Genomic DNA, 21,095 nt, shown 5'->3' on the forward strand with positions numbered 1-21,095 from the left:
GATAATTTTTTTGGGTATTTATCGGTAGATTAATCCCATAAAGGTCTGAATTAAAAAAAAAAAGAGGTATCTGGAGAAAACAAATATGAGGTGGCAGAAAACGAGTGGGAACTGGCAACAAAACTGAGATAAAATGGGTAAAAGAGGCCGAAATGCAGTACTCTCATAGCTTCCCTCCTTTTATCCGCTACACAAGAAACCCTCATAAATCTTTTTGGCTTTGGCTCTCTCTCTCCCTCTCTCTCTCCATCCGTATCAGCAAACAAAGGACCTTTTGTTTCACTCCATTTCCCATAACTTTCCGGTACAATTACAATCTCCCTTTGTTTATTATATACTGTCTTGTTCTTTACTTTTCTATAGTTTCCGTTTATCTTCGCTCTTTTGGGGTTTGTATCTGTTTTGCTTTTTAAACAATTTGAGGAAAGCTAGGAAGAATTGAATTGAATCATTGGCATTGATTATCCAGTTCAGGGTAAAGTTAAAAAAGAAAGAAAAAAAGAAAAAGAAAAAACACTAGTTCAAGAATGGGTTTCTTTTAGGTTAATATGAGTAAGCCTCGTTATGGAGAATTTGCTTGCCAAGTTTTTCTTGTTATTCAATTGTCACCCATTTATTGTACTTCTTAGTTGCATCAGAATTTGCTTACGAATGCCATTGTTGTGAGCTAGGATTTGCTAAAATGGATTTCTCTAATAGTTAATGAAAATTTTCATTGTCTTGAAATTTAATTCTCAAAACTAATTTTGTGGAATGTTGTTTTTGTTATTAACTTTTTTACCCATATCTTGTGCTTCTTGGTTGCATCAGGATTGAGTTATAGTTGCCAGTTTTGGGAGCTAGAATTGGCTAACATGAATTTCTAACTCAGATAACGGTTTCTGAAAATTTTCATTGTCTCGAAAATTAATACTCAAAAGTCAAAACTAATTTTGTGGAAAGCTTTGATCTTTTTTTAACTTATTTGTTAATTTATTAGAATAATAGAGTTGAAATAGTTGAAATAGCTTTTATGACACTGTCTATCTGCCAACAAGAATTAGAAATTAAGAATTCCTTAACAATGAGAAGGTGTAACTGCAAATGGGATTGACTTAATGCTTGATTGTTTGTACGTTTTTTCTGGCCCGTAAATCCTTGTCTTGTTAAGTTGGTGGTTTGATCTTATTTTTATTGGCTTAGCATATCTATTGCATGATAACTGATAAGAATTGATATGTTCAAATAAATGCAATTTCTGTGCATTAGGACAATTCTCAATTCATTCCCAGGGCCCCCCAAGGTTTTATAAACATTTCTTTTCACCCCTTGGCTTTCTGAACAAGAAAAATTGATAGTAGTTCTGACTGATGTCTTGCAATATCATGATAACTTCTTTTTACTTTCAGTGGGTGGGACGCCATAGATTTTTCGAGAATTATAAATCAATCCTTTTGAAATATAGTAGATTAAGAGATTTTGGAACACATTAATTGATTCTATGATGCAAGTCATTGTCGGTACACAACTAACAAAACTTGAAGAATGCATATATCTTATCAATATCATCATGATTCATAACCGAAACACTTTCTGTATGATAGATGAAAGGAGCTTCAACAGATAGGGGCTTCGGGATATACATAAGGATCTAGAAATGGGACAAAAGGAGTCATATTGGATTAATGGGTATTTTGGTAAATGGAAGTTCTTTGTCCCTCCGAGACGATCACATCCACTGCAAAAGTCAAGCAAAGGATTAGGAGTTCAAATTTATAATCTATTTGTTAATAATTTTGGTGCATCTTGGAGCACTTGAGCAATGGAGACTGTGGAGCACCACTTGGAGAGTTGCTCTTGGTCTGCTTCACGTTATTGGCTTCGTTTTATTTCCTATTACCTTATTGGTGCTGAGCAATGGAAAGGACTTTCTGGTGCAAACTTCAATTGCAAATTGTTATTCTTCAAAAAGGATTAATTTTCTGTTTGACATTTTTGTGCAGTGACTTGTGACCACAACGTTATATCTCTTGCATCAACAAATGGCAAGTCGTTCTTCCCGCACTATATATGTTGGTAACCTACCGCTGGATGTCAAAGAGTGGGAGATTGAAGACCTGTTCTACAAGGTTTGTTCATTTAGTCTTTTCTTTGTTTTGTACTTTACTAAAGCAAAGAGAAGAAACGAGAATACCATAGACTGATTCTGTTTATTTTGGTCAAAGTGCTTCTTATCTGATCTTGGTCAGTTGAGTTAGACTTTTTAGTTGGCCTTTGGTTCTGTTAATCTTTTTCATGATTCTTAAAGTTTCCAAAACATGTTACTAAAACAGTTAATGAGTAATTTGTGTGAAAATTATTCACTACGTCATTTGCCTACTTCAAAGGATAAAATTTTATCCTGGTAAAGAAAAGCTACATTTGTCTGTGTTATGCACCCTTAGATAGGCGTCGTGCATGATTTTCACATTTTGGAATGTTTACCTTGGTCAAATGCCATAATCTACACTGTCTGCTTCAGTGTTTATATTGTTCTTGCGGCAAAAGTTTCTTCTTGATTGCTCTTGTTCAACCCAATTTGTGCAATTGAAGAACTTTAAATCTCTTTTTATATAGCTTTTATCATCAGCGCTTGGAAGGTTCTAGTTTTTTCTATCATCTTCCAACTGTTCGTAGAATATCAGTCTTTGGGCACTTTTAATGTGACTTTTGCGAACTACAGTATGGGCACATTTTGGATATAGAATTGAAGCTTCCTTCCCGTCCTCCTGGTTTCTGTTTTGTGGAGGTATGCATCTTACATCAAGGCATTTTTTGAGCAATTTTTTCTTGTGCCTATTACTAAGCTGGTGTTGTTTGCAGTTTGAGGACCCTTTGGATGCTGAAGATGCAATTAGGGGTCGAGATGGCTATAATTTTGATGGGTGTCGTATCAGGGTAATTGACTTTTAACTACTATACTATGATTGTGTAGCCCTTGTTCCCTAAATGGATTCTTATTTTACCCATGAATCAGGTTGAACTTGCCCATGGTGGTAGAGGGCAATCTTCTCGACATGATTATGGTGGGGGCAGCAGCAGAGGTGGTAGAGGACGATTTAGTGTTTCTCATCGGTCTGAGTTTCGAGGTGAAACTTACATAGACACTTTTTAAAGTTCAATTTACAGTTTCAGACTTTCAGTCCTTATATTTCACTATGATCTCTCCGGTTGTTTTTTTCCCTTGTAACACATTGACAGTTTGTTCACTGTGATTTAGTTGTTGTTCGTGGGCTGCCTTCTTCTGCTTCATGGCAAGATCTAAAGGTGAGGTTTTTCCAACTTCTTCTAAATCAGGGTTCCTCTCATGTGGATCTGATAAGTTACAATCTCATGAATTTATGTTAGGATCACATGCGTAAGGCTGGAGATGTATGCTTTACTGAAGTCCATCAAGATGGTGATGGTATGAGATCTAATTAGGTTCACTTACCATTTTCATGTTACACCCATCATATCTATCTGGTTTTGCATTTTATTTTTTATTTTCAGATTTCCAAATTTGCTTAGCTATGGTTTTTCCTCCTGTAGGAGCCATGGGTATTGTGGACTACACAAATTATGATGACATGAAATATGCAGTATGTTTATCAGAATCTGGGGGTTTTATTTGCATGTGACATGTGCTTCTCGATTATTTTACTTACGTTGCTCTTGATTTCCTTGTTGTGCAGATCAGGAAACTAGATGATTCTGAATTTCGAAATCCTTTTGCTAGGGCTTATATCAGGGTAATCCCCTTTTCTATTGGGTTTGCAAAGTTGTCTGGTTTTGGGCTTTTTTAAACATTATCTGTCCATGTTTTAAGGTTTTGACTGAAGAACGAAATTTGTGATGACTCATTTTTTTGAGTTGACTCTTAATATGTACTTCGTTATGTTTTACTGAGTTGCTTGAAAATATAATGGCTCTTGGGTGGTGACTGGGGTTTCTGCTGCTGCTGCTGCTGTAATGGATGAATAAAAGTTGTCTGACACAAAATAAACACCCCTTCTTTGTTGATGTGGAGGGCATTTTATTTGTCCTTTTTTCATTTGTCCTTAAAAATACATTTTACTGGAACTTGCAATTGTCATTTCAGGTGAACTGCTATGAGGCCGGTCCTCGCAGGGGTCGAAGCCAGAGTAGAAGTCACATTAAGAGTCCAAGGGGGAATCAAAGGTATGTATAAATTTTATTTATCTTTTGCTTCATCTCCTGTGTTTCTCCTTGCATACACAAACATTGAGAGGTAGACACCCAAACAATCTCCATGCTTGCATGTGTATAGCCACAACCGTATGCCTGTGGCTATCGTCTTTACCATGGTTAGACTGATTCTTTATCTTTATCCAGGTCTGTATCAAAATCGAGGTCACCTTCACCTGCCAGATTATCCAGGTATGTATATAATTTGAAGTTTGATATATGTTATTTTATTTAAGTAGTCATTTTCCTCTCCGATTGTGCTCATTTTTGCATCTCTTGCTTACACGTGCACAGATCAAGGTCAAGGTCCAACTAATTGCAGGTAAGTTGTTTCCATCAGTAATTGCAGTGGACAAGTAATAGTGTATATGTAGGTAGACAAAAAGATCAATTGCTGAAAGCATGAATTAAGTTTCTTGAAATCAAAATAAAAACAACCCAAGGGTGTTTAATCTATGGGTTGGTTTATGTTGCATCTGTAGATAAAAAATTGGATGCCTATTATTTGTTCATAGGAAAATACCAACATACCATGATAAAAACTTTCAAGCAGTTTTCAGGTTTTGTTGCTGTTGCAGGAATGTTTGCAGAATGGCTAGCATCTGTTGAGTTTCCTGTTGACTTGTAGCATTAGAAACTTGAATAGATATATGAATATTTTGGTACCATATGGTTGTGACTTGTGAGGATAGCTCAGTATCTTTATGGTGTAATCTTGTATTGTACCCGCTTATTTGGATACATGGACTGCGTGCTTGTAATGGGACTGATTTGCACCTTTTGACTTGCTAGTTTCTTGACAGAAATTAAAAAGCAATAACAGCTTATTTGAATACAAGTTAAAGATTAAGACTAGTTATGGATTTTTTTTCTGGCAGTTATGTTCCATATAGAGATGGCACAATAAGACTTTTATTTGTAATAAAATTTAAGCCTTATTATTATGAATATGGAGCAAAATTGAGCATCAACTTGTACTAAATTCACCATAGTTCACTGGAAGTGTCGAGAGTCGAAACATTTGGTTTGCATCAGACTATATATAACGCTTAGCTTATATCTCAACCGACGGTTCCATCGTTTTACAAACTTGGAAACCAAACAATTAATACAGAAATTAATTTGTCAATTACATTAAAATGCCCAAATGTCAACTTTAAAACCATAATGTTGACAATAGTGTATACAACGTAAATAAATACATGTATTTGCTAGGAATTAACCAATGTGTAGTGATGACATTATATTTGCAGTATAATTTGATTCAATTGAAAGCTGTACAAACACGCCTGATTTCTCCTTTGGACCCTGTTTTGACACCAATTTGGCCCATCTTCACAATGGAATCAACGAAATCAGATTCAAAAGATGGTCCAAAAATAGGAGTGAGGATTCCAAAATAGGAGTCAACTACCATCCTGGTAGTTTCATTGTCGTATAGCCTGGCATCAGATTCCAACACTGCAAACCCATTCCTGATGTTGTCCAGTATCTGTTTATCAAAAGTCCGCTCACTGCCTCGATCCATTGGTAACCTCACATTCACGTCTCCATTCTGTGGGCAAATGGATTGCAGCTGTGGTAAAAAATCAGGGTTTATTGCAGGGTCTGAACCCCCAGCAGGTGAGAATTTGTAAAGCCGTTTGGTCATGAAAAAACAAGCTGTCGTTCCAATTGTATGCGCCGCTGCATGCATTTTCATTGGAAAAACAAAATAGCATTAGATGCTCAAGAGTCAAAAGTGGAGGACCATCATTCATAGTTGTAGATTCAATATTTAATTGGCAGTCAACAAAGTGAAAAAAAGCTTCACTGAAACCTTATCTATCCTATAGTAAGTATGACAGGCTATTGTTCATGAATCTAGCCTGGAAAGGAAAAAAATCAAACTTGAAAATACCAGCTTACATGCCTAGCATGGCTCTTAATTAGTAACATACATACATACATATGTAAGTATTCCTAAGTCATGATATATCAGTTGAGTTCCTACTGCAACCATGAGATCATCAAACATGCATGAGAGAGAGAGAGAGAGAGAGAAAGGGGTAATTTACCGCTGAGAAGCACAAGGTCTTTCTCAGAGAGCCCTTTCTGAAGAAACTTAGCCTTAAGTTGCTGGATTGAGTCACTAACATCTGGCATGTTAGCCGCCAGAGAAACATCCGAAACCCTTCCATCTCTACGCCCTGTTGGAACTTCATATGACGGTCCATTTGCCTATATGCCATATATACATAGAAGCAATCATTAAATGTTGAGAGAAGAAAACAATTTATACCCACAAATGAAATATACTTCATATGACGGTCCATTTGCCTACATGCCATACATACATAGAAGCAATCATTAAATGTTGAGAGAAGAAAACAATTTATACCCACAAATGAAATATATTAATATACCAAAGCTATAGCATCTCGAGCTGCTAAGGCAACTATATCAGCACAAGAAACCACTCCCGGACATGTAGCTTCCAACTGAGCTTTGGCTTGCTCTATCACTTCAAATCCCCCAACTCCTTGGTGACCAAATGCATGCCTCTCTGCTTTTGGACCATTTTCTATCAGGATTGAACCATCACAGCCCTGATGATATCACACAGACATTATATATAATGAGAATCCTGACATAATGTTAATGAAGAATGAAGAAAAGAGAGAGAAAGAGAGAGACCTCAACAAAGCAGTCATGGAAATGGAGCCTGAGCAAGACAGGAGGGATGTTGGAGATAGACTGAGCGGCATTTCGAACAACGCTGGACACAATGGACTCAGCATCTGGGCATGTGTTTGAATAGAACCCCACTCTTAGTTGGCCTTGAACAACTCCAATGGCAAAAAATGCTAGCAAAAGGAAAACAAAACCCATTGTTTTCATGATGTTAAATACACCGTATAATAGTGATAATCAACAAGACGATGTCCTCAAAGATGAACAAATATATATATGTATATAGTCGCTAAAAAACAAAAAGAAGGAAGAGGAATTTAAGTAAGCGGCGGAAGGGTCAGCAGCTCTTAAGCTGACAGCTTCTGGGATAAAGAAGCCAATGTGTCAACTCTCACCCAAAATTTGCATGTGCTTTCTCATTTTTCTACTTCTACTTATACCACTCCCAATCCCAACTCTTTTTTTTTTCTTTTTAAATTCCATCTATATGCAAATATATCTTTTTAATGTATGATTCCATATTTATATGAATCCAAGATTTAGCAACACTTTTTTTTATATAGATTCATAGCAATTATTATTTTTATATAAGAAAAGAGTGTGATTCAATGGAAATTATTGCTCATCATGATACATTCTCGAAGAGTTCCCAATTATTAAGTGCAACTATCTTCCACAACTACCAAAATATAAATGCATTATACATTTGTTGAGGAAGGGCCCAATTCGTTCTAATCCTTTTCTTATGAGAGGATGGAATTTGGAGAGAATAATTTTTTTTTCTAAATTGAATTAAAACATAATTTTAAAATTTTAAACAGATACAAACATTACTTGAAGAAACATGTGTTTATTAAATATATTATCAAATTCTTGCACGTATTTATTTTTGTCAACCCAATTCTTCAGAGAGTTGATTTTCGTATCCATTTATTATTATTTTAAAGTAACGGATGAAGCTGGAAGCTGTCAAAGAGATTGGCAGAAAAAAGAAAGAGAAAAATGGACTTAATGGAACTCAAAACATGGGTGTCCCCACCCAAAGGGACCATACAGCACATGCAATGAAAGTTCCTTAAGAAATACAAATTGGTGAGCCATTTGGACGTAAGTGTTTAAGTTGGAGATTTTTTTTCCAATACATAATTTAGTCTTTGTAAGTCACTTTTCCATCTGAATAAACTGGTAATTCTGAGTTGCATGGGTGAAAATTGGATGGCTAAGTTTGTGTCTTTAAATCAGGTTTTAAAATGGTAATCTTAATTACACGTTATGTGATGGAATGAAATTGTCTTCACTCGTCGTCCTTGTTGCAAGCTTTCTAGAATCTTGAATTGTTTACAGTTATTCTTTTTGGTCAAATGCTTCTTGGATATCCTTAGAAGCTGGTAAATGGATTGAAGTGGTTTTGCATTCCTATGCTTTGACTGACAGTTGTTTTAAAAAAAAAAATAAATTACATCAAATCAATTGCTTAAAAGCATCACTCGCTTTGTCTTTTTATAAAACCTCTATGATTTTGTTTGGAGGCGCATCAAGAACTTGTAAGCTTCACTTCCATGTTAGACTAGTTTGGCTAATTGATCCGCAATTATGTTGTGTTCTCTAAGCACATGTCTAATTCGCCATCGTCCATCAGATCTCATAATTTACTGGACCGTTCTAAGCATAGTAAGATCTGAATTCTCCAACTAGATATCAATCAAAGCCTGGACCACATCAGGATTATTGGTTTAAATTATTGCTCGTTTAAATCCTCTATTTAACATTACAAGAAGTCCATCCAGGATAACCCATATTACAGCCTCAAAAGGTGAACATTTCCCTAAGTATCAATTAAATCCCAAAGTTCAATTTCCAACTTGATCCCGCAGCACCCTTCCAGCAGAAGCATTCCCCGTATCTCTAGCCACTGCACCATTAGTGAATAAATAGACCCACGTATCAACATGAGAATTAAAGCTCGACCTCAGAGTATTTATCTTGTGACCACTGTGTTGTAATTCGAATTGTTGAGCCCAACTAATAAAGGCTTTAACAACTTCGATTGTCGACCAAGTAACATTCTGAAAGAAAAAAGATTTCTATTCTTCTAGATACATCAAGAAATTAATCCAAAAAGACACGACCAAGTAACGCCACGATCCTGCACTCTCATATAACAACAAAGGTTAGAAGATAACCAAACCTGAAAAGTATCAGAAAAGAACTTTTGTTGTTGTTCTGTTGGTATCACATGCATCCAAACTTCTTTTGCTGTTGGACAATCTCGAAGCACATGGGTAATATCCTCAAATCCATGTCTACATATAAGGCAGGAACTGCTATATCCAATCCTTTACCTTGTATGCTTCGAATTTGTTAGAAGTCTCTGCTTAGATGCCAACCAAAGGAAGAATCTCACTCTTTGTGGTCCCTAATACTTCCATGTATTCTTCCAAAAGTCCTTTCTGAGTTTCCAAGTATATTCTTTTAAAGACCAGTAAGCATTATGTGCTGAAAAGGAGCCTGAGGCTGAACAAGCCCAAATCACCCTATCCGAACCTGAATTAGGATGAGGAGGTCGGATACTAACAATATGATTGATCACTTCATCATACAACTATATACAAAATAGATCCAAATTCCAACAGACGTAACCAAATCCTTTAGAGTGTAATTCATGTCTAGATTAGCATAAAAAGGGATTTGCGAACTTAACGGACCAACACCTGGGATCCTGGAATCTTTCCAGCAATGAATATTAGCATCATCTTCAATAGACCAAGCTGAGTTCTCAAGAAAAGGAGGCCATACCTTAGAGAGAGACTACAAAAAATGTGAACATTGACTCCTGGCAATTGAATCTGGAAGTTGCTCTTTCCAACCATATTTTGAACAAAAGACATGAACCCACAATATGTTATTTGTAGAGACTAATTTAAACCCAATCTTCATAAGCAATGACATATTTTGATCATGCAAATGTTGAAATCCAAGAACACATTGAAACTTAGGTTGACAGATGGAGCCCCACCCTACTCAAAAAATTTTCGGATGGCTACCAGAACTCTCTCAAATAAACTGTCGTACTAAACATTCAACCTCTGCACAAATTCCCTTCAGTATCAACATAGACTGCATGAAATAGTTCGAAATGGAAAGCAGAACAGACTATGCCAGGGTTATTCTACCAATGATGGATAATTTCCTGTTGAAAGCTGGACTGCAATGCAACATGGAGCCAAAAGCTTGCTACTGTCGAAGACCAGCAGCTATCGAGCTCAGCTCATTTTGCTTGGTGCGCACGAATGGTTTTTGAACCGAATGAAGCAACCAACTTTGCTGCTTTGTTTTGATGTAATTTGGTTCAGTTCAACTTTAGTTTGTTTGTAATGCTAGTTAAACTTAAGTTAGTGACAAGATCTTTTGATGTAATAGCTGATTGGTCAGCTATGTTTGATTATTTTTTGGCTAGTGATTAGGTTTGTATTAGTTGGGGCAGTTAAATACATTAGGTAACTGTCAATGTACAATGTAACTCTTTTATATATTTCAAGTTGAATGAAAAATGATGTATGTTCAGTCACAACATTGCTGAGTATTTTGATTTTTGACCAAATTTTTGCTTTGCTTTGCCTCGATTCTTCTTGCTTCAGTCTTGCAAACACTGAGTTGCAACTTTGTTTTGATGTTTGCTGCTGCCATTGTTCCAACAAATGGTATCATGAGCCCGAGTCTTTGAGGGGCCTTTGTATGCAATCTGTTGTGTTCGAATCAAAACCAACAGCAAGTTCAAAATTTGGCAAGATTGAAGCATTTAAAATCAGTTTAGCAGAATGAGTTTCACTCCACCACCTCCACCAGTGTTCACTGGAGAAAACTATCACATTTGGATAGTTAAAATGAAGACTTATCTCCAGGCACATGATCTTTGGAGTGTGATCGAGAATGATGCTGAACCACCTCCATTGAGAGCCAATCCCACCATTGCACAGATGAGGCAACATACTGAGGAGCGAGCCAAGAAGCATAAGGCTATGGCCTGCTTGCAAAATGGAGTCTTTGATGTGATATTTACTCGCATCATGGCCTGTGACTCACCTAAGCAGGCTTGGGAGAAGCTGAAGGAGGAGTTCATGGGGACTGATAAGACAAGGCAACAGCAAGTAATCAACCTCAGGAGAGACTTTGAAAATTTGAGGATGAAGGAGTCTGAGACCATCAAGCAGTACTCAGACAGGATAATGGCCATTGTCAACAGCATTAGGCTCCTGGGAGTGGACTTCACAGAGAGCAGAGTTGTTGAAAAGGTTATTACAACTCTCCCTGAGAAATTTGAGTCTAAAATCTCTTCACTTGAGGACTCGAGGGACTTATCAGCCATTTCATTGTCTGAGCTGATAAATTCCCTATATGCACTTGAGCAAAGGAGGGCAAATAGGCAGGAAGAGAATCCTGAAGCTGCTTTCCAGGCTAAAGCCAGTGAAGGCTCGAGTGTGAGTGCAAAAGGCAAGAAGCCTTGGCACAATAGAAGGGTCAAGTCAGGAAGAGATGAAGCAAAAAGGGTGTTCCCACCATGTGTTCATTGCAAGAAGACAACACATTCAGAAAAGTATTGCTGGTTTAGGCCAGATATTCAGTGTAGAAAATGCAAACAGTTTGGCCATGTGGAGAAGGTGTGCAAGGGCAAACCAAGGGAGGCTACTCTGCAACAAGCTAGACCTGCTGAGGACATTCAAGCTCAGGAGGAGCAAGTGTTCACAGCAACTTGTTTTGTTGGCACAACCAAGGCCAGCAATGATTGGCTACTAGACAGTGGCTGCTCACACCATATGGCAGCAGATGAGAAGCTGTTCAAAAGCCTAGACAGAAGCTTCCACTCGAAGATTAGAATTGGAGATGGTAGGCTGATTGAGGCTAAAGGCAAGGGCAGTGTGTTGATTAGCATTGGTTCAGGTAACAAGCTGATCTCAGATGTGTTTTTTGTACCTGACTTAGACCAGAATTTGCTTAGTGTAGGCCAATTAGTTGAAAAGGGCTATACATTGGTTTTTAAGGATGGTTGTTGTATTGTTCAAGACATGAATGGTCTGGAGTTAGTCACAGTCTCTATGACTGATAGGTGCTTCATGCTGGATGTTAGCCAAATAGAAAGAAAGGCATACACCAGCCTTGTTGAAAGCACTGACTTGTGGCATAGGAGACTAGGCCATGCAAATTTTAGATCCATCGATCTGTTACATAGGCTGAATCTGGTTGATGACATTTCAAAAATTGAAGCTAGTGGGAATGTTTGTGAGGTTTGTCAGCTTGGTAAGCAGGCTAGACTGCCTTTTCCTGCTGACAGTGCTTGGAGAGCTCAAGATAAGCTTGAATTGGTGCACTCTGATGTTTGTGGCCCTATGAGAACACCTTCAATCAGTGAGAACAAGTACTTTGCCTTGTTTATAGATGATTTAACAAGGTTGTGCTGGGTCTACTTCTTGAAGCAAAAGTCAGAAGTGTTTGAAGCCTTCTGCAAATTCAAGGCTTATGCTGAAAATCAGTCAGGCTGCAAAATTAGAGCCTTGAGGACTGATAATGGATCTGAATATGTGTCTGAAAGATTTCAGAAGCTTTGTGACAGTGCTGGGATTCACCATCAGCTCACAACAGTCTATACTCCTCAACAGAATGGAGTCTGTGAGAGAAAGAATAGGACTGTACTGAACATGGCCAGGTGCCTCTTGTTTCAAGGCAAGCTTCCAAGTCAGTTTTGGGCTGAGGCAGTCAACACCTCAGTGTATCTGCTCAACAGACTGCCAACTAGAGCAGTCAAGGATAAGACTCCTTTTGAGGCTTGGCATGGAGTCAAACCTGTGGTAACACACTTAAAAGTGTTTGGCTGTGTATGTTATGCACTTATTCCAGCAGAGCAACTCCAGGAATCTTTGTTGGCTACAGTAGCAACAAGAAGGGCTATAGAGTGTATGATCCTACAGCAAAGAAGGTTTTAGTCAGCAGGGATGTTAAGTTTGATGAGGAAAAGGTGTGGAATTGGAATGGTGTTGTGGCTGACTTGTCTGAATTGGACCAGTTAGACTTGGTTGCTGAACCTGCAGAAGAAGGACCAAGTAATGATGCTGTCGACGATATACCAGTGAGGGGCACCAGAACTTTGGTTGATGTTTATCAGAGGTGCAATGTTGCTGTGATTGAGCCCTCAGACTTTGAAGAGGCTGCTAAAAACAGAAGCTGAACAAGCAAAGGAAGTCAGCCTTGTGCATTGCAGCTCAGGAGCACAATTGGCTGACATAATGACCAAGCCCTTAGGGGCTGCTCGATTTGAATCTTTGAGAAGTGCAATTGGAATGTGTTGCATACAGTCCAAGGAGGAGTGTTGAAAGCTGGACTGCAATGCAACATGGAGCCAAAAGCTTGCTACTGTCGAAGACCAGCAGCTATCGAGCTCAGCTCATTTTGCTTGGTGCGCACGAATGGTTTTTGAACCGAATGAAGCAACCAACTTTACTGCTTTGTTTTGATGTAATTTGGTTCAGTTCAACTTTAGTTTGTTTGTAATGCTAGTTAAACTTAAGTTAGTGACAAGATCTTTTGATGTAATAGCTGATTGGTCAGCTATGTTTGATTATTTTTTGGCTAGTGATTAGGTTTGTATTAGTTGGGGCAGTTAAATACATTAGGTAACTGTCAATGTACAATGTAACTCTTTTATATATTTCAAGTTGAATGAAAAATGATGTATGTTCAGTCACAACATTGCTGAGTATTTTGATTTTTGACCAAATTTTTGCTTTGCTTTGCCTCGATTCTTCTTGCTTCAGTCTTGCAAACACTGAGTTGCAACTTTGTTTTGATGTTTGCTGCTGCCATTGTTCCAACATTTCCTCGTATCCTAATTTTTCAATTTACGCCTCACCTTTTCAACCATAAAGCTTAAGGTACTATTAGTAACCCTATCATGCATGAGAGGTACCCTTAAATAAATACCAAGGTTCTGAACTTCTTGAAAACCAAACATTAAACTAATACGATTACTTACATCATCTTCAATTTTTTTGGAAAAGTAAATATTACTTTTCTGAATGTTGATCTTGTGTCCAGAAAACTCACAAAAATGGTTCAAAACATTTTCAAATAAATGGGCTTGATCAAGCTCTACTTTGCAAAAAATAATCAAGTCATCTGCAAAGAACATATGGGAAAGCACAAGACCCTTTCTTGAAAGATGAATTGGCCTTCACCTACCAACATCGATTTCCGATCAAATAGTATAACCAAGCCATTCCATGTACAGAATGAAAAGATATGGCGATAATGGACATCGTTGTTGAATCCTCCTAACCGACTTAAATTTCTAAGTAGGAACTCCATTACATAATCTGCATAGAAGAATAAAATATAGTCGACATGATCACTTTTCGAAGAAAGTCAGGTATCTTAACATTTTGCAAAAAAGCATCAATAAATTCTCAACGCGCTTTATCGTAAGTTTTTTCCAAATCCAGCTTAATTGCCATCCAATTCTTCCCATTTCCTTTTCTCCATATAAAGTAGATGACTTCTTGTGCTATAATAATGTTATCTGAGATATTACATCCAATAATGAATCCAGCTTACTTATGTGATATAAAATTAGGAAAAACCAATTTAAACCAATTTGAAAACACTTTTATCACCAGTTTATACAAGATAGAACATATACTAATGGGGTAAAATTGGCTAAAGCTTTCAGGATAGCCTTTTTTGGGGATTAGAACAATCAGGGTATTATTCAGTTCTAGTTTAATAGAATTGCTAGCAAAGATCCCCTGTACCCAACCATAAATAACATTACCAACAATATCCTACTGGCTTTGGAAAAATACGCATGGTAACTATCACTTCCCGGAGCTTTCAGTGAGCCATGTCAAATAAAGCCCTCTTAATCTCTTTGTTTGTTACCAGTTCATCCAAGAAAGCAATGTCCAAAGATTTAAGGTGTGGAAAAATATTAGTCAGAAGGTCCTTCATGGGCTTCAGAATTTCACCATATAACCTCTCAAAAAAACCTGCTGCCTCTTTTTAAAGAATACTCTAATCAGAACACCACTCTCCATTATCAATGTGCAAGGCCATGATACGATTAAACTTCCTTCTCTGTACCATACGGCTATGAAAAAAATTGTATTTTTGTTACCTAATTGAAGCCAGTCGCACATTGCCTTTTGTATCCACAATAGCTCATCGTGGTTAAGTACATTTTCCAACTCATTATGAATGTCACATTGCCTTTTGTATCCACAATAGCTCATCGTGGTTAAGTACATTTTCCAACTCATTATGAATGTCCATTTCTTGTTTGATTAAAATCAAATTGATGTAAAGCTTCTTGGATATTGGAAAGTGTAACCTAAGAATCCATAAACATTCATATTCCTCTATTTAATATACGAGGTAAATTTAGTAAGAGAGTCAGCTATATTACTCGCATAGTTCGACTTATTTTTGACAAAAGCGGAGAAATTAGCATGCTTCGTCCACCCCATTAGGAACATAAGGGTCTTCCTCTAGCTAAACTGAGGTCCGGTCTAGTATTAAGTAGAATAGGTCAGCGGTCAGATTGAATGCGTGGAAGATGAGAAACTAAACACTGTGGGAAAACTATCACCCATGTGTCATTAGCTAATGCCTAGTCAAGTTTTTCAAGCGTACTGTCGAAACCATTTATTTGAAAATTGAGAATCGACTTTTTAAAACGAAAATTAGAGTCGCCACCAATCCTTTTTTCTGAGGTGTGATCGGGTCACCTTGAAAAGGGGTTATTTTTAATAAACGATTTGATTTATTAAAAATGATTTTGGTCTATGAAATTAAGAAAAAATGGTTCGAGAGTCGGTTACGCACGAGGAAGGATTAGCACCCTCATAACGCCCAAAATTGGTACCTAATTGATTAATTAGTATCTTAGTTCGAAAATTAAAAATTTAAAGAAATTTTAAAAATACGATCTTTTGTTAAAATTTAATCGAATTTTTTTAAAAGATAATGTATTTCGCACTAATCAAGGGAAAAGATCACGTCTCGTAAGTTAAGACACGATACCTTAAATCCCCGAAAACGAGAAATAACACCGAAAAGTTTTATTCTTTGAAAAAGACATTCAATTATCCCGATTTTTAGAAAGAAATTATATTCCGTAAGTTAGAATACAAGTTCTTTTTAATTCTCAGGATTATTTAAAATTCACATTTAAAAAAAAAAGACTCGTTTATTCGGATTTAACGAGAAAATCAAAACCCCGTAAATTAGGGTGCAACTTTTCGAATCACAAAATAGGAAATAATGCTTATTTTGAAAAAAAAACATAATTTTAAATGTATCGGGTAAAATGTAACATGATTTTCGTGGTAGAATGGAAAATAAATTAAGATATTTACATGCATAATAAAATAATAAATACGTTAATATAAATAACAATACAAAAAGAAAAATAATATAAAATAAAATAAATCAACCAAAAATAGAAATAAAAAAAATAATAAGCAGAAAAAATTAAAAATTAAAACTTTGAAACGGAAAAGGACTAATATTAAAAAAGAAATAAATGAGCATGGCAAAAAACTTAGAAACAATAATATTAATAATAATGATGATAATAATAATATAAATAAAATAATATTATATAAAAAGATATAAATTAATGATAAAATAAAATAAATGTGTATAAGGTTTTTAGGTAAATAAATAAATAGAACGAAAATATAATAATAGTAATAATAATAGTACAAAACTAGTTAATATAATGCCATGATAATAATAAGAATAATAATAAAATAAATATAACAGTATGTTACTAATAGTAATTAATAAAAAATGGTAATAAATATATGTAAAATAATAGTAACAGTAATAAAATAAATATAATATTGTAGATAGGCCAATTTGCCCGGCCCCTTTGAAACTCAAAATAAATACCAAATTATTAAACCAAAAGTCCAAAGAAATAAATAAGACAGTCCAGTAATTAATATCCTTTTACAGCCCAATACCTAGACCCAATGACTAAAACCCCATGGCCCAAAGACTGACCCAACACTCGAAATGGGCCCAAACGACCCAAATGCTAAACAAATTTTGCCAAACCCTAGCCCTAGCAGCAGATGCGCCGTAGCCTTCAGCCACCGTACAGCCCCAACGCCGCTCATGCCTCCACGTCAACAGCCCCCGTACGCCTGCGCCTCCATACGCCAGCACATCGCCCGTACCTGCAAAAACAAACAAGACACAACAGTAAATGCAAACAAAAGAAAAAATATTGTATTTTTATTTGATTTTTCTTTTTTTTCTTCGGCTATAAAGCCGAAATTGCAATCCTTGTAAGGGGTTACACGCATACAGAAGCAATAGAAAGCAAAAAAACAGAGCAAGGTGATTTTCTATTTTGAATCTCTGGGTTTATTACGTTCTTTTCTCTCGATCTGCTCCCTTTTGATTTTCTTTTTCATTCTTTGCATCTCAATAAAAGAAAAGAAAAAGGAAAACTTTACCTCGCGTATCTGCCGTTGATCCCCTCTTGCTTCGTCGAAATCGAAGTTGAAGGGAGGGTTCTTGAGGCCAAAGAGTGATGAATCGAGGCCCAAAGCATAAGGCGCCATTCTTAATGGTGGATTGATGCTTGACAGAGGGATTTAGGGTTCGGTAAGAAAGGGGAAAAGAAAGGCTAGGGTTCAGCTGTTGGCTTGGCTGAATGAAGGCTATTTTTAGCCTTATAAGGGAAGTAAAAAAAACGGCGCCGTTTAAGCCAAATACAATGGCTAGGAAAATGACGTCGTTTGATGATACACCCGACCCGATCCGGTTTTCTGCCCCGAGGACCCGCACGTTTTTGCGGTGAGGGACTATTTTCAATATCAGTCCTCCCTATTTCGCATGCGCATTCAATCGCGCCCTGGTTGTTCCGCTTCTTTTTCTCAAATTAGCTCGACAATTCGCACGTGTTTGTAAATTAGTCTGTGTTTTAATGCTGTGCTGTGAGGACTGGTATATTTCCCGTTTAGGTCATTCTGCATTTACGCGCGTCGCGTATTGGTCCTCTTTCATTTTTGTTTTGTTTCCAAATTATCCCTTTCGTTTGGGATTGATTCTGATTATATCCTTTTAGCTTATAGCTTTCGTTTCTCGATTATTTATTTGTACATTTTAATCTATCTTAGTAATTGCTTCCCTTTAATTGTTTTGTTTTTATAATATCATCGTCATATATACGTATCTATATATGTTTTATAATAAATTAACTTCAGTTCTATGTACACTATCAATGTTGTTTTATTCCTTGCATGTCTTTGAACTTTTTTATATATTTTGGTACGTATTTTTGTTATCATATTTCATTTGGCATGTCTGTTTTGCATATTATTTTAATGCTTATTATTATATATATATGTATATATTATTCAACATCTATATTTGATTTATATATATGTCATTGCATCCATAGTATTTTATACATATGATGCTGTAAGTATTTTTTTAAATCTATTATGTATATAATTTATAACGAAATAAATTTGGTCCTATACATGTTATCATTTCTATGATATTTTACATACACTCACTTTTAAATTTATATATACATATATTAATACACTTATTACTTTAATAGATTTTTTATTTTTAAACACGGTTTATCAAGTATATATATATATGAAATAATTTTGGAGACCTCATTTTTTTGTAATTATAAAATTATTATTTTTTTGAGTATATCTATATATTATATTGCTTAGATGTTTGTGTGGTCTATTATTTTAAATGTTTTGATATAAGGCTCTCTATAATTTTTAGACTATTTTAAGAATGTATATATATATATATTTATATATATATATATATCTTATTATTAGTCTCATGTTTCTTTTACAATAACCTTACGTGTAAATGTATTTTATAAATCTATTTTGTGTGTCATGTCTTGTCATATATCTTCATTATTATTCTTTTTATTATATATCTTACTTTAAATCATCATGTAGTTCGTCAACTTTTAAATATATTTGTGTTTAAAATATTTTACATGCAACTTGATTCAAACTTTCATTCTATAATATCCATTTCAAAAAATTATATATATCTATCCCTAGTTTTTTTATATACAAATTTGTCAACCTACATTTTATGTGTCAATTTGTTCGTCGTTTGTGAAATAGTTTTATACCATATTGCTTTTTTGATTTGCATTTTGTTTTGTGCCTCTAATAATTTTATTATGCCATGCATGTTATTGTTGCATTATTTATTTATTCGTTGTTTTATATTGTCATATTAATTACTCTCCATGCAAGATTGAAATTGAGTTATGTTTCCAAGTTAGTTATACTTAGTTGTAGGTGTTTGTTAGTTGGTTAAATAACTTGTATTGCCTTCATTCTCCTATTGTCGTATTTTATGCGTACACATATTGCCCCATATCATCGTTTTTCACTTGGTTTATGAAATGTGATTTTATAAAATCCAAATTTTTACGATCAATTTCGTATTATTTCAAATCAAATTAATACGTTTTTAAGCTAGTTTCAATTTTTAAGAATCCTTTAAAACGAAGGTGATATTCGATACTTGGTAATTCGAGGAATCGTGCCCTAACATGTTGGGTTGCAATTTCTCGTTCGCTCAAAGTAATCGAAGGTCCCTTCAAAATTTCACTCATGTCTTCTAAAAAACCCTTTAAAACAAAGGCAATACTCGGTGTTTGACAATTCGGGAATCATGCCCTATCGTGCTGGGTTGTGATTTCTCGTTTGTTCAAAACAATCGAATATTCCTTTATGTTTTCACTCATGTTTTTTTAGAAAACCCTTTAAAACAAAAGCGATATTCGATGTTTGGCAATTCGAGAATCGTGTCCTATCGTGCTGGGTTGCGCTTTTTCATTTGTTCAAAACGATCGAAAATCCCTTCGGAATTTCACTCACGTTTTCTAAAAACTCTTTAAAATGAAAGAAATGTTCGATGTTTGGCAATTCGGGGAATAGTGTCCTATCGTGCTGGGTTGCAATTTCCCGTTTGTTTAAAATAATCGAATATCTCTTCGGAATTTTACTCGTATTTTCTAAGGTGAGGCAATGGTTAATGTTTAGAAATTAAACCCACCGAGATACCTCTTGAAAAGCTAATAGCTTTAACACAGTGAGAAAAATTAAACCCCGATCTGTTAATAATACAATTTGCTTTTTTACCACTTAATCTTGGTTCCAGTAAACACAATATCCAGACTAAATTTCACTTATATTCATGAAGGACTTGGAGAAATTTACTGCTAGTCCACCCTTAATAATTCCCACGAAAAAAAATAGATCTAAAACCGTATACAAAATTAGAAAAAAAACACAACCTTATTATCCAAGAGGTCAACTCTAGTCAATTGCTTTTCTATTCTTAAAGAATCGTCTGTTTTAGTTTCCCCTTGTTATGAGTCAAAATAATATCGGCCAAGTGGTTTATTGACTTAAACAATAGGAATCGTGAACTTCCAACATTTTTGAAGCGGCTGTTTCTGCCATGGTTAATTTTATTAAGTTTTTTGTGACACGTCCACCTCTAATTTTATCACCAGAACCCCTACCAGCTGCACGATCCACGCTCTTCTCCGAGACCAACCCAATATTCTTTTCCACCTGAGAGTTGACATTTGGGTTCTTATTTTCTTTGAAAATCATCACCGTATGTTTGCTAGGGTCAAGACTGCTAACCATCACTAACACTGCAATGCCCACCATTCTTTCCATCACTAAGTTCGTAGTGGAAAAAGCTCCTGGAATAACTTCATTAGTTTCGTTAACTAACCCGTTACCCAAACCATCAGACCCGTCGTCCATACCCAGACCTCCATTACTGAAATCAGTTGTAGAGGACTACTACTGCTCCGAGCCCTTCATTGCCCTGTCGAAAAGAGAAGATGTCTTAACTCTTAGTGATCCACTGAGGTCCAATCTATTTCTTTTCTCCCTTAGGCCCTTAGAGAACCTATCATCTATGATTTGAAATCCATCAGTCTTCTTGCTAGACGAAACAGGCCCAACAGACAACCTCCTAGCAACACTATTAACTCTTACCGGACCTACCATGTTCCTAAAGCCCGATTCATTAAGCTGGCCTTTATCTAATGCTCCACTCCCCAATTGACCGTTGTTGTGTAGTAAAATCCCCCTACTTTCGTGAGGCCCATTAGATATTATTTTGCCTTTATTACGTCG

General features: G+C 35.9%; 2 protein-coding genes and 1 long non-coding RNA gene across 14 annotated transcripts; 1 reads left to right on the forward strand and 2 right to left on the reverse strand.

The window, feature by feature from the left end:
• On the forward strand, window positions 1–5,061 carry LOC107925472 (serine/arginine-rich splicing factor SR34A). 12 transcript variants are annotated; one of them, XM_041112898.1, is made up of 14 exons: window positions 53–304; window positions 1,584–1,839; window positions 1,983–2,108; window positions 2,702–2,767; window positions 2,842–2,916; window positions 2,996–3,107; window positions 3,239–3,285; window positions 3,367–3,424; window positions 3,550–3,599; window positions 3,693–3,749; window positions 4,100–4,179; window positions 4,354–4,398; window positions 4,501–4,528; window positions 4,760–5,061. In XM_041112898.1, exons 3-13 carry the CDS (start codon window positions 2,022–2,024, stop codon window positions 4,520–4,522), a joined length of 699 nt encoding a protein of 232 aa, XP_040968832.1. In that variant the 5' UTR covers window positions 53–304; window positions 1,584–1,839; window positions 1,983–2,021; the 3' UTR covers window positions 4,523–4,528; window positions 4,760–5,061. The 12 variants fall into 12 exon arrangements, with proteins under 12 accessions (XP_040968830.1, XP_040968840.1, XP_040968838.1 ...); XM_041112901.1 differs by having other exon boundaries at window positions 4,767–5,061; XM_041112893.1 differs by having other exon boundaries at window positions 4,785–5,061.
• A 202-nt stretch (window positions 5,062–5,263) lies between these two features.
• Window positions 5,264–7,433, reverse strand: LOC107925471 (peroxidase 43). Its single transcript, XM_016856177.2, has 4 exons — window positions 6,883–7,433; window positions 6,612–6,794; window positions 6,264–6,426; window positions 5,264–5,892 (listed from the first exon to the last, which is right to left on the reverse strand). The coding sequence occupies exons 1-4, from the start codon at window positions 7,084–7,086 to the stop codon at window positions 5,471–5,473; spliced, it is 972 nt and encodes a 323-aa protein (XP_016711666.1). The 5' UTR covers window positions 7,087–7,433; the 3' UTR covers window positions 5,264–5,470.
• A 9,392-nt stretch (window positions 7,434–16,825) lies between these two features.
• Window positions 16,826–18,058, reverse strand: LOC107925346 (uncharacterized). Its single transcript, XR_001691952.2, has 2 exons — window positions 17,391–18,058; window positions 16,826–17,108 (listed from the first exon to the last, which is right to left on the reverse strand). It is a non-coding gene; the product is annotated as an uncharacterized lncRNA (long non-coding RNA).
• Window positions 18,059–21,095: the final 3,037 nt, after the last annotated feature.

Source organism: Gossypium hirsutum, chromosome A01 (genome assembly GCF_007990345.1).
Source record: "Gossypium hirsutum isolate 1008001.06 chromosome A01, Gossypium_hirsutum_v2.1, whole genome shotgun sequence".
Classification (NCBI taxonomy): domain Eukaryota; kingdom Viridiplantae; phylum Streptophyta; class Magnoliopsida; order Malvales; family Malvaceae; genus Gossypium; species Gossypium hirsutum.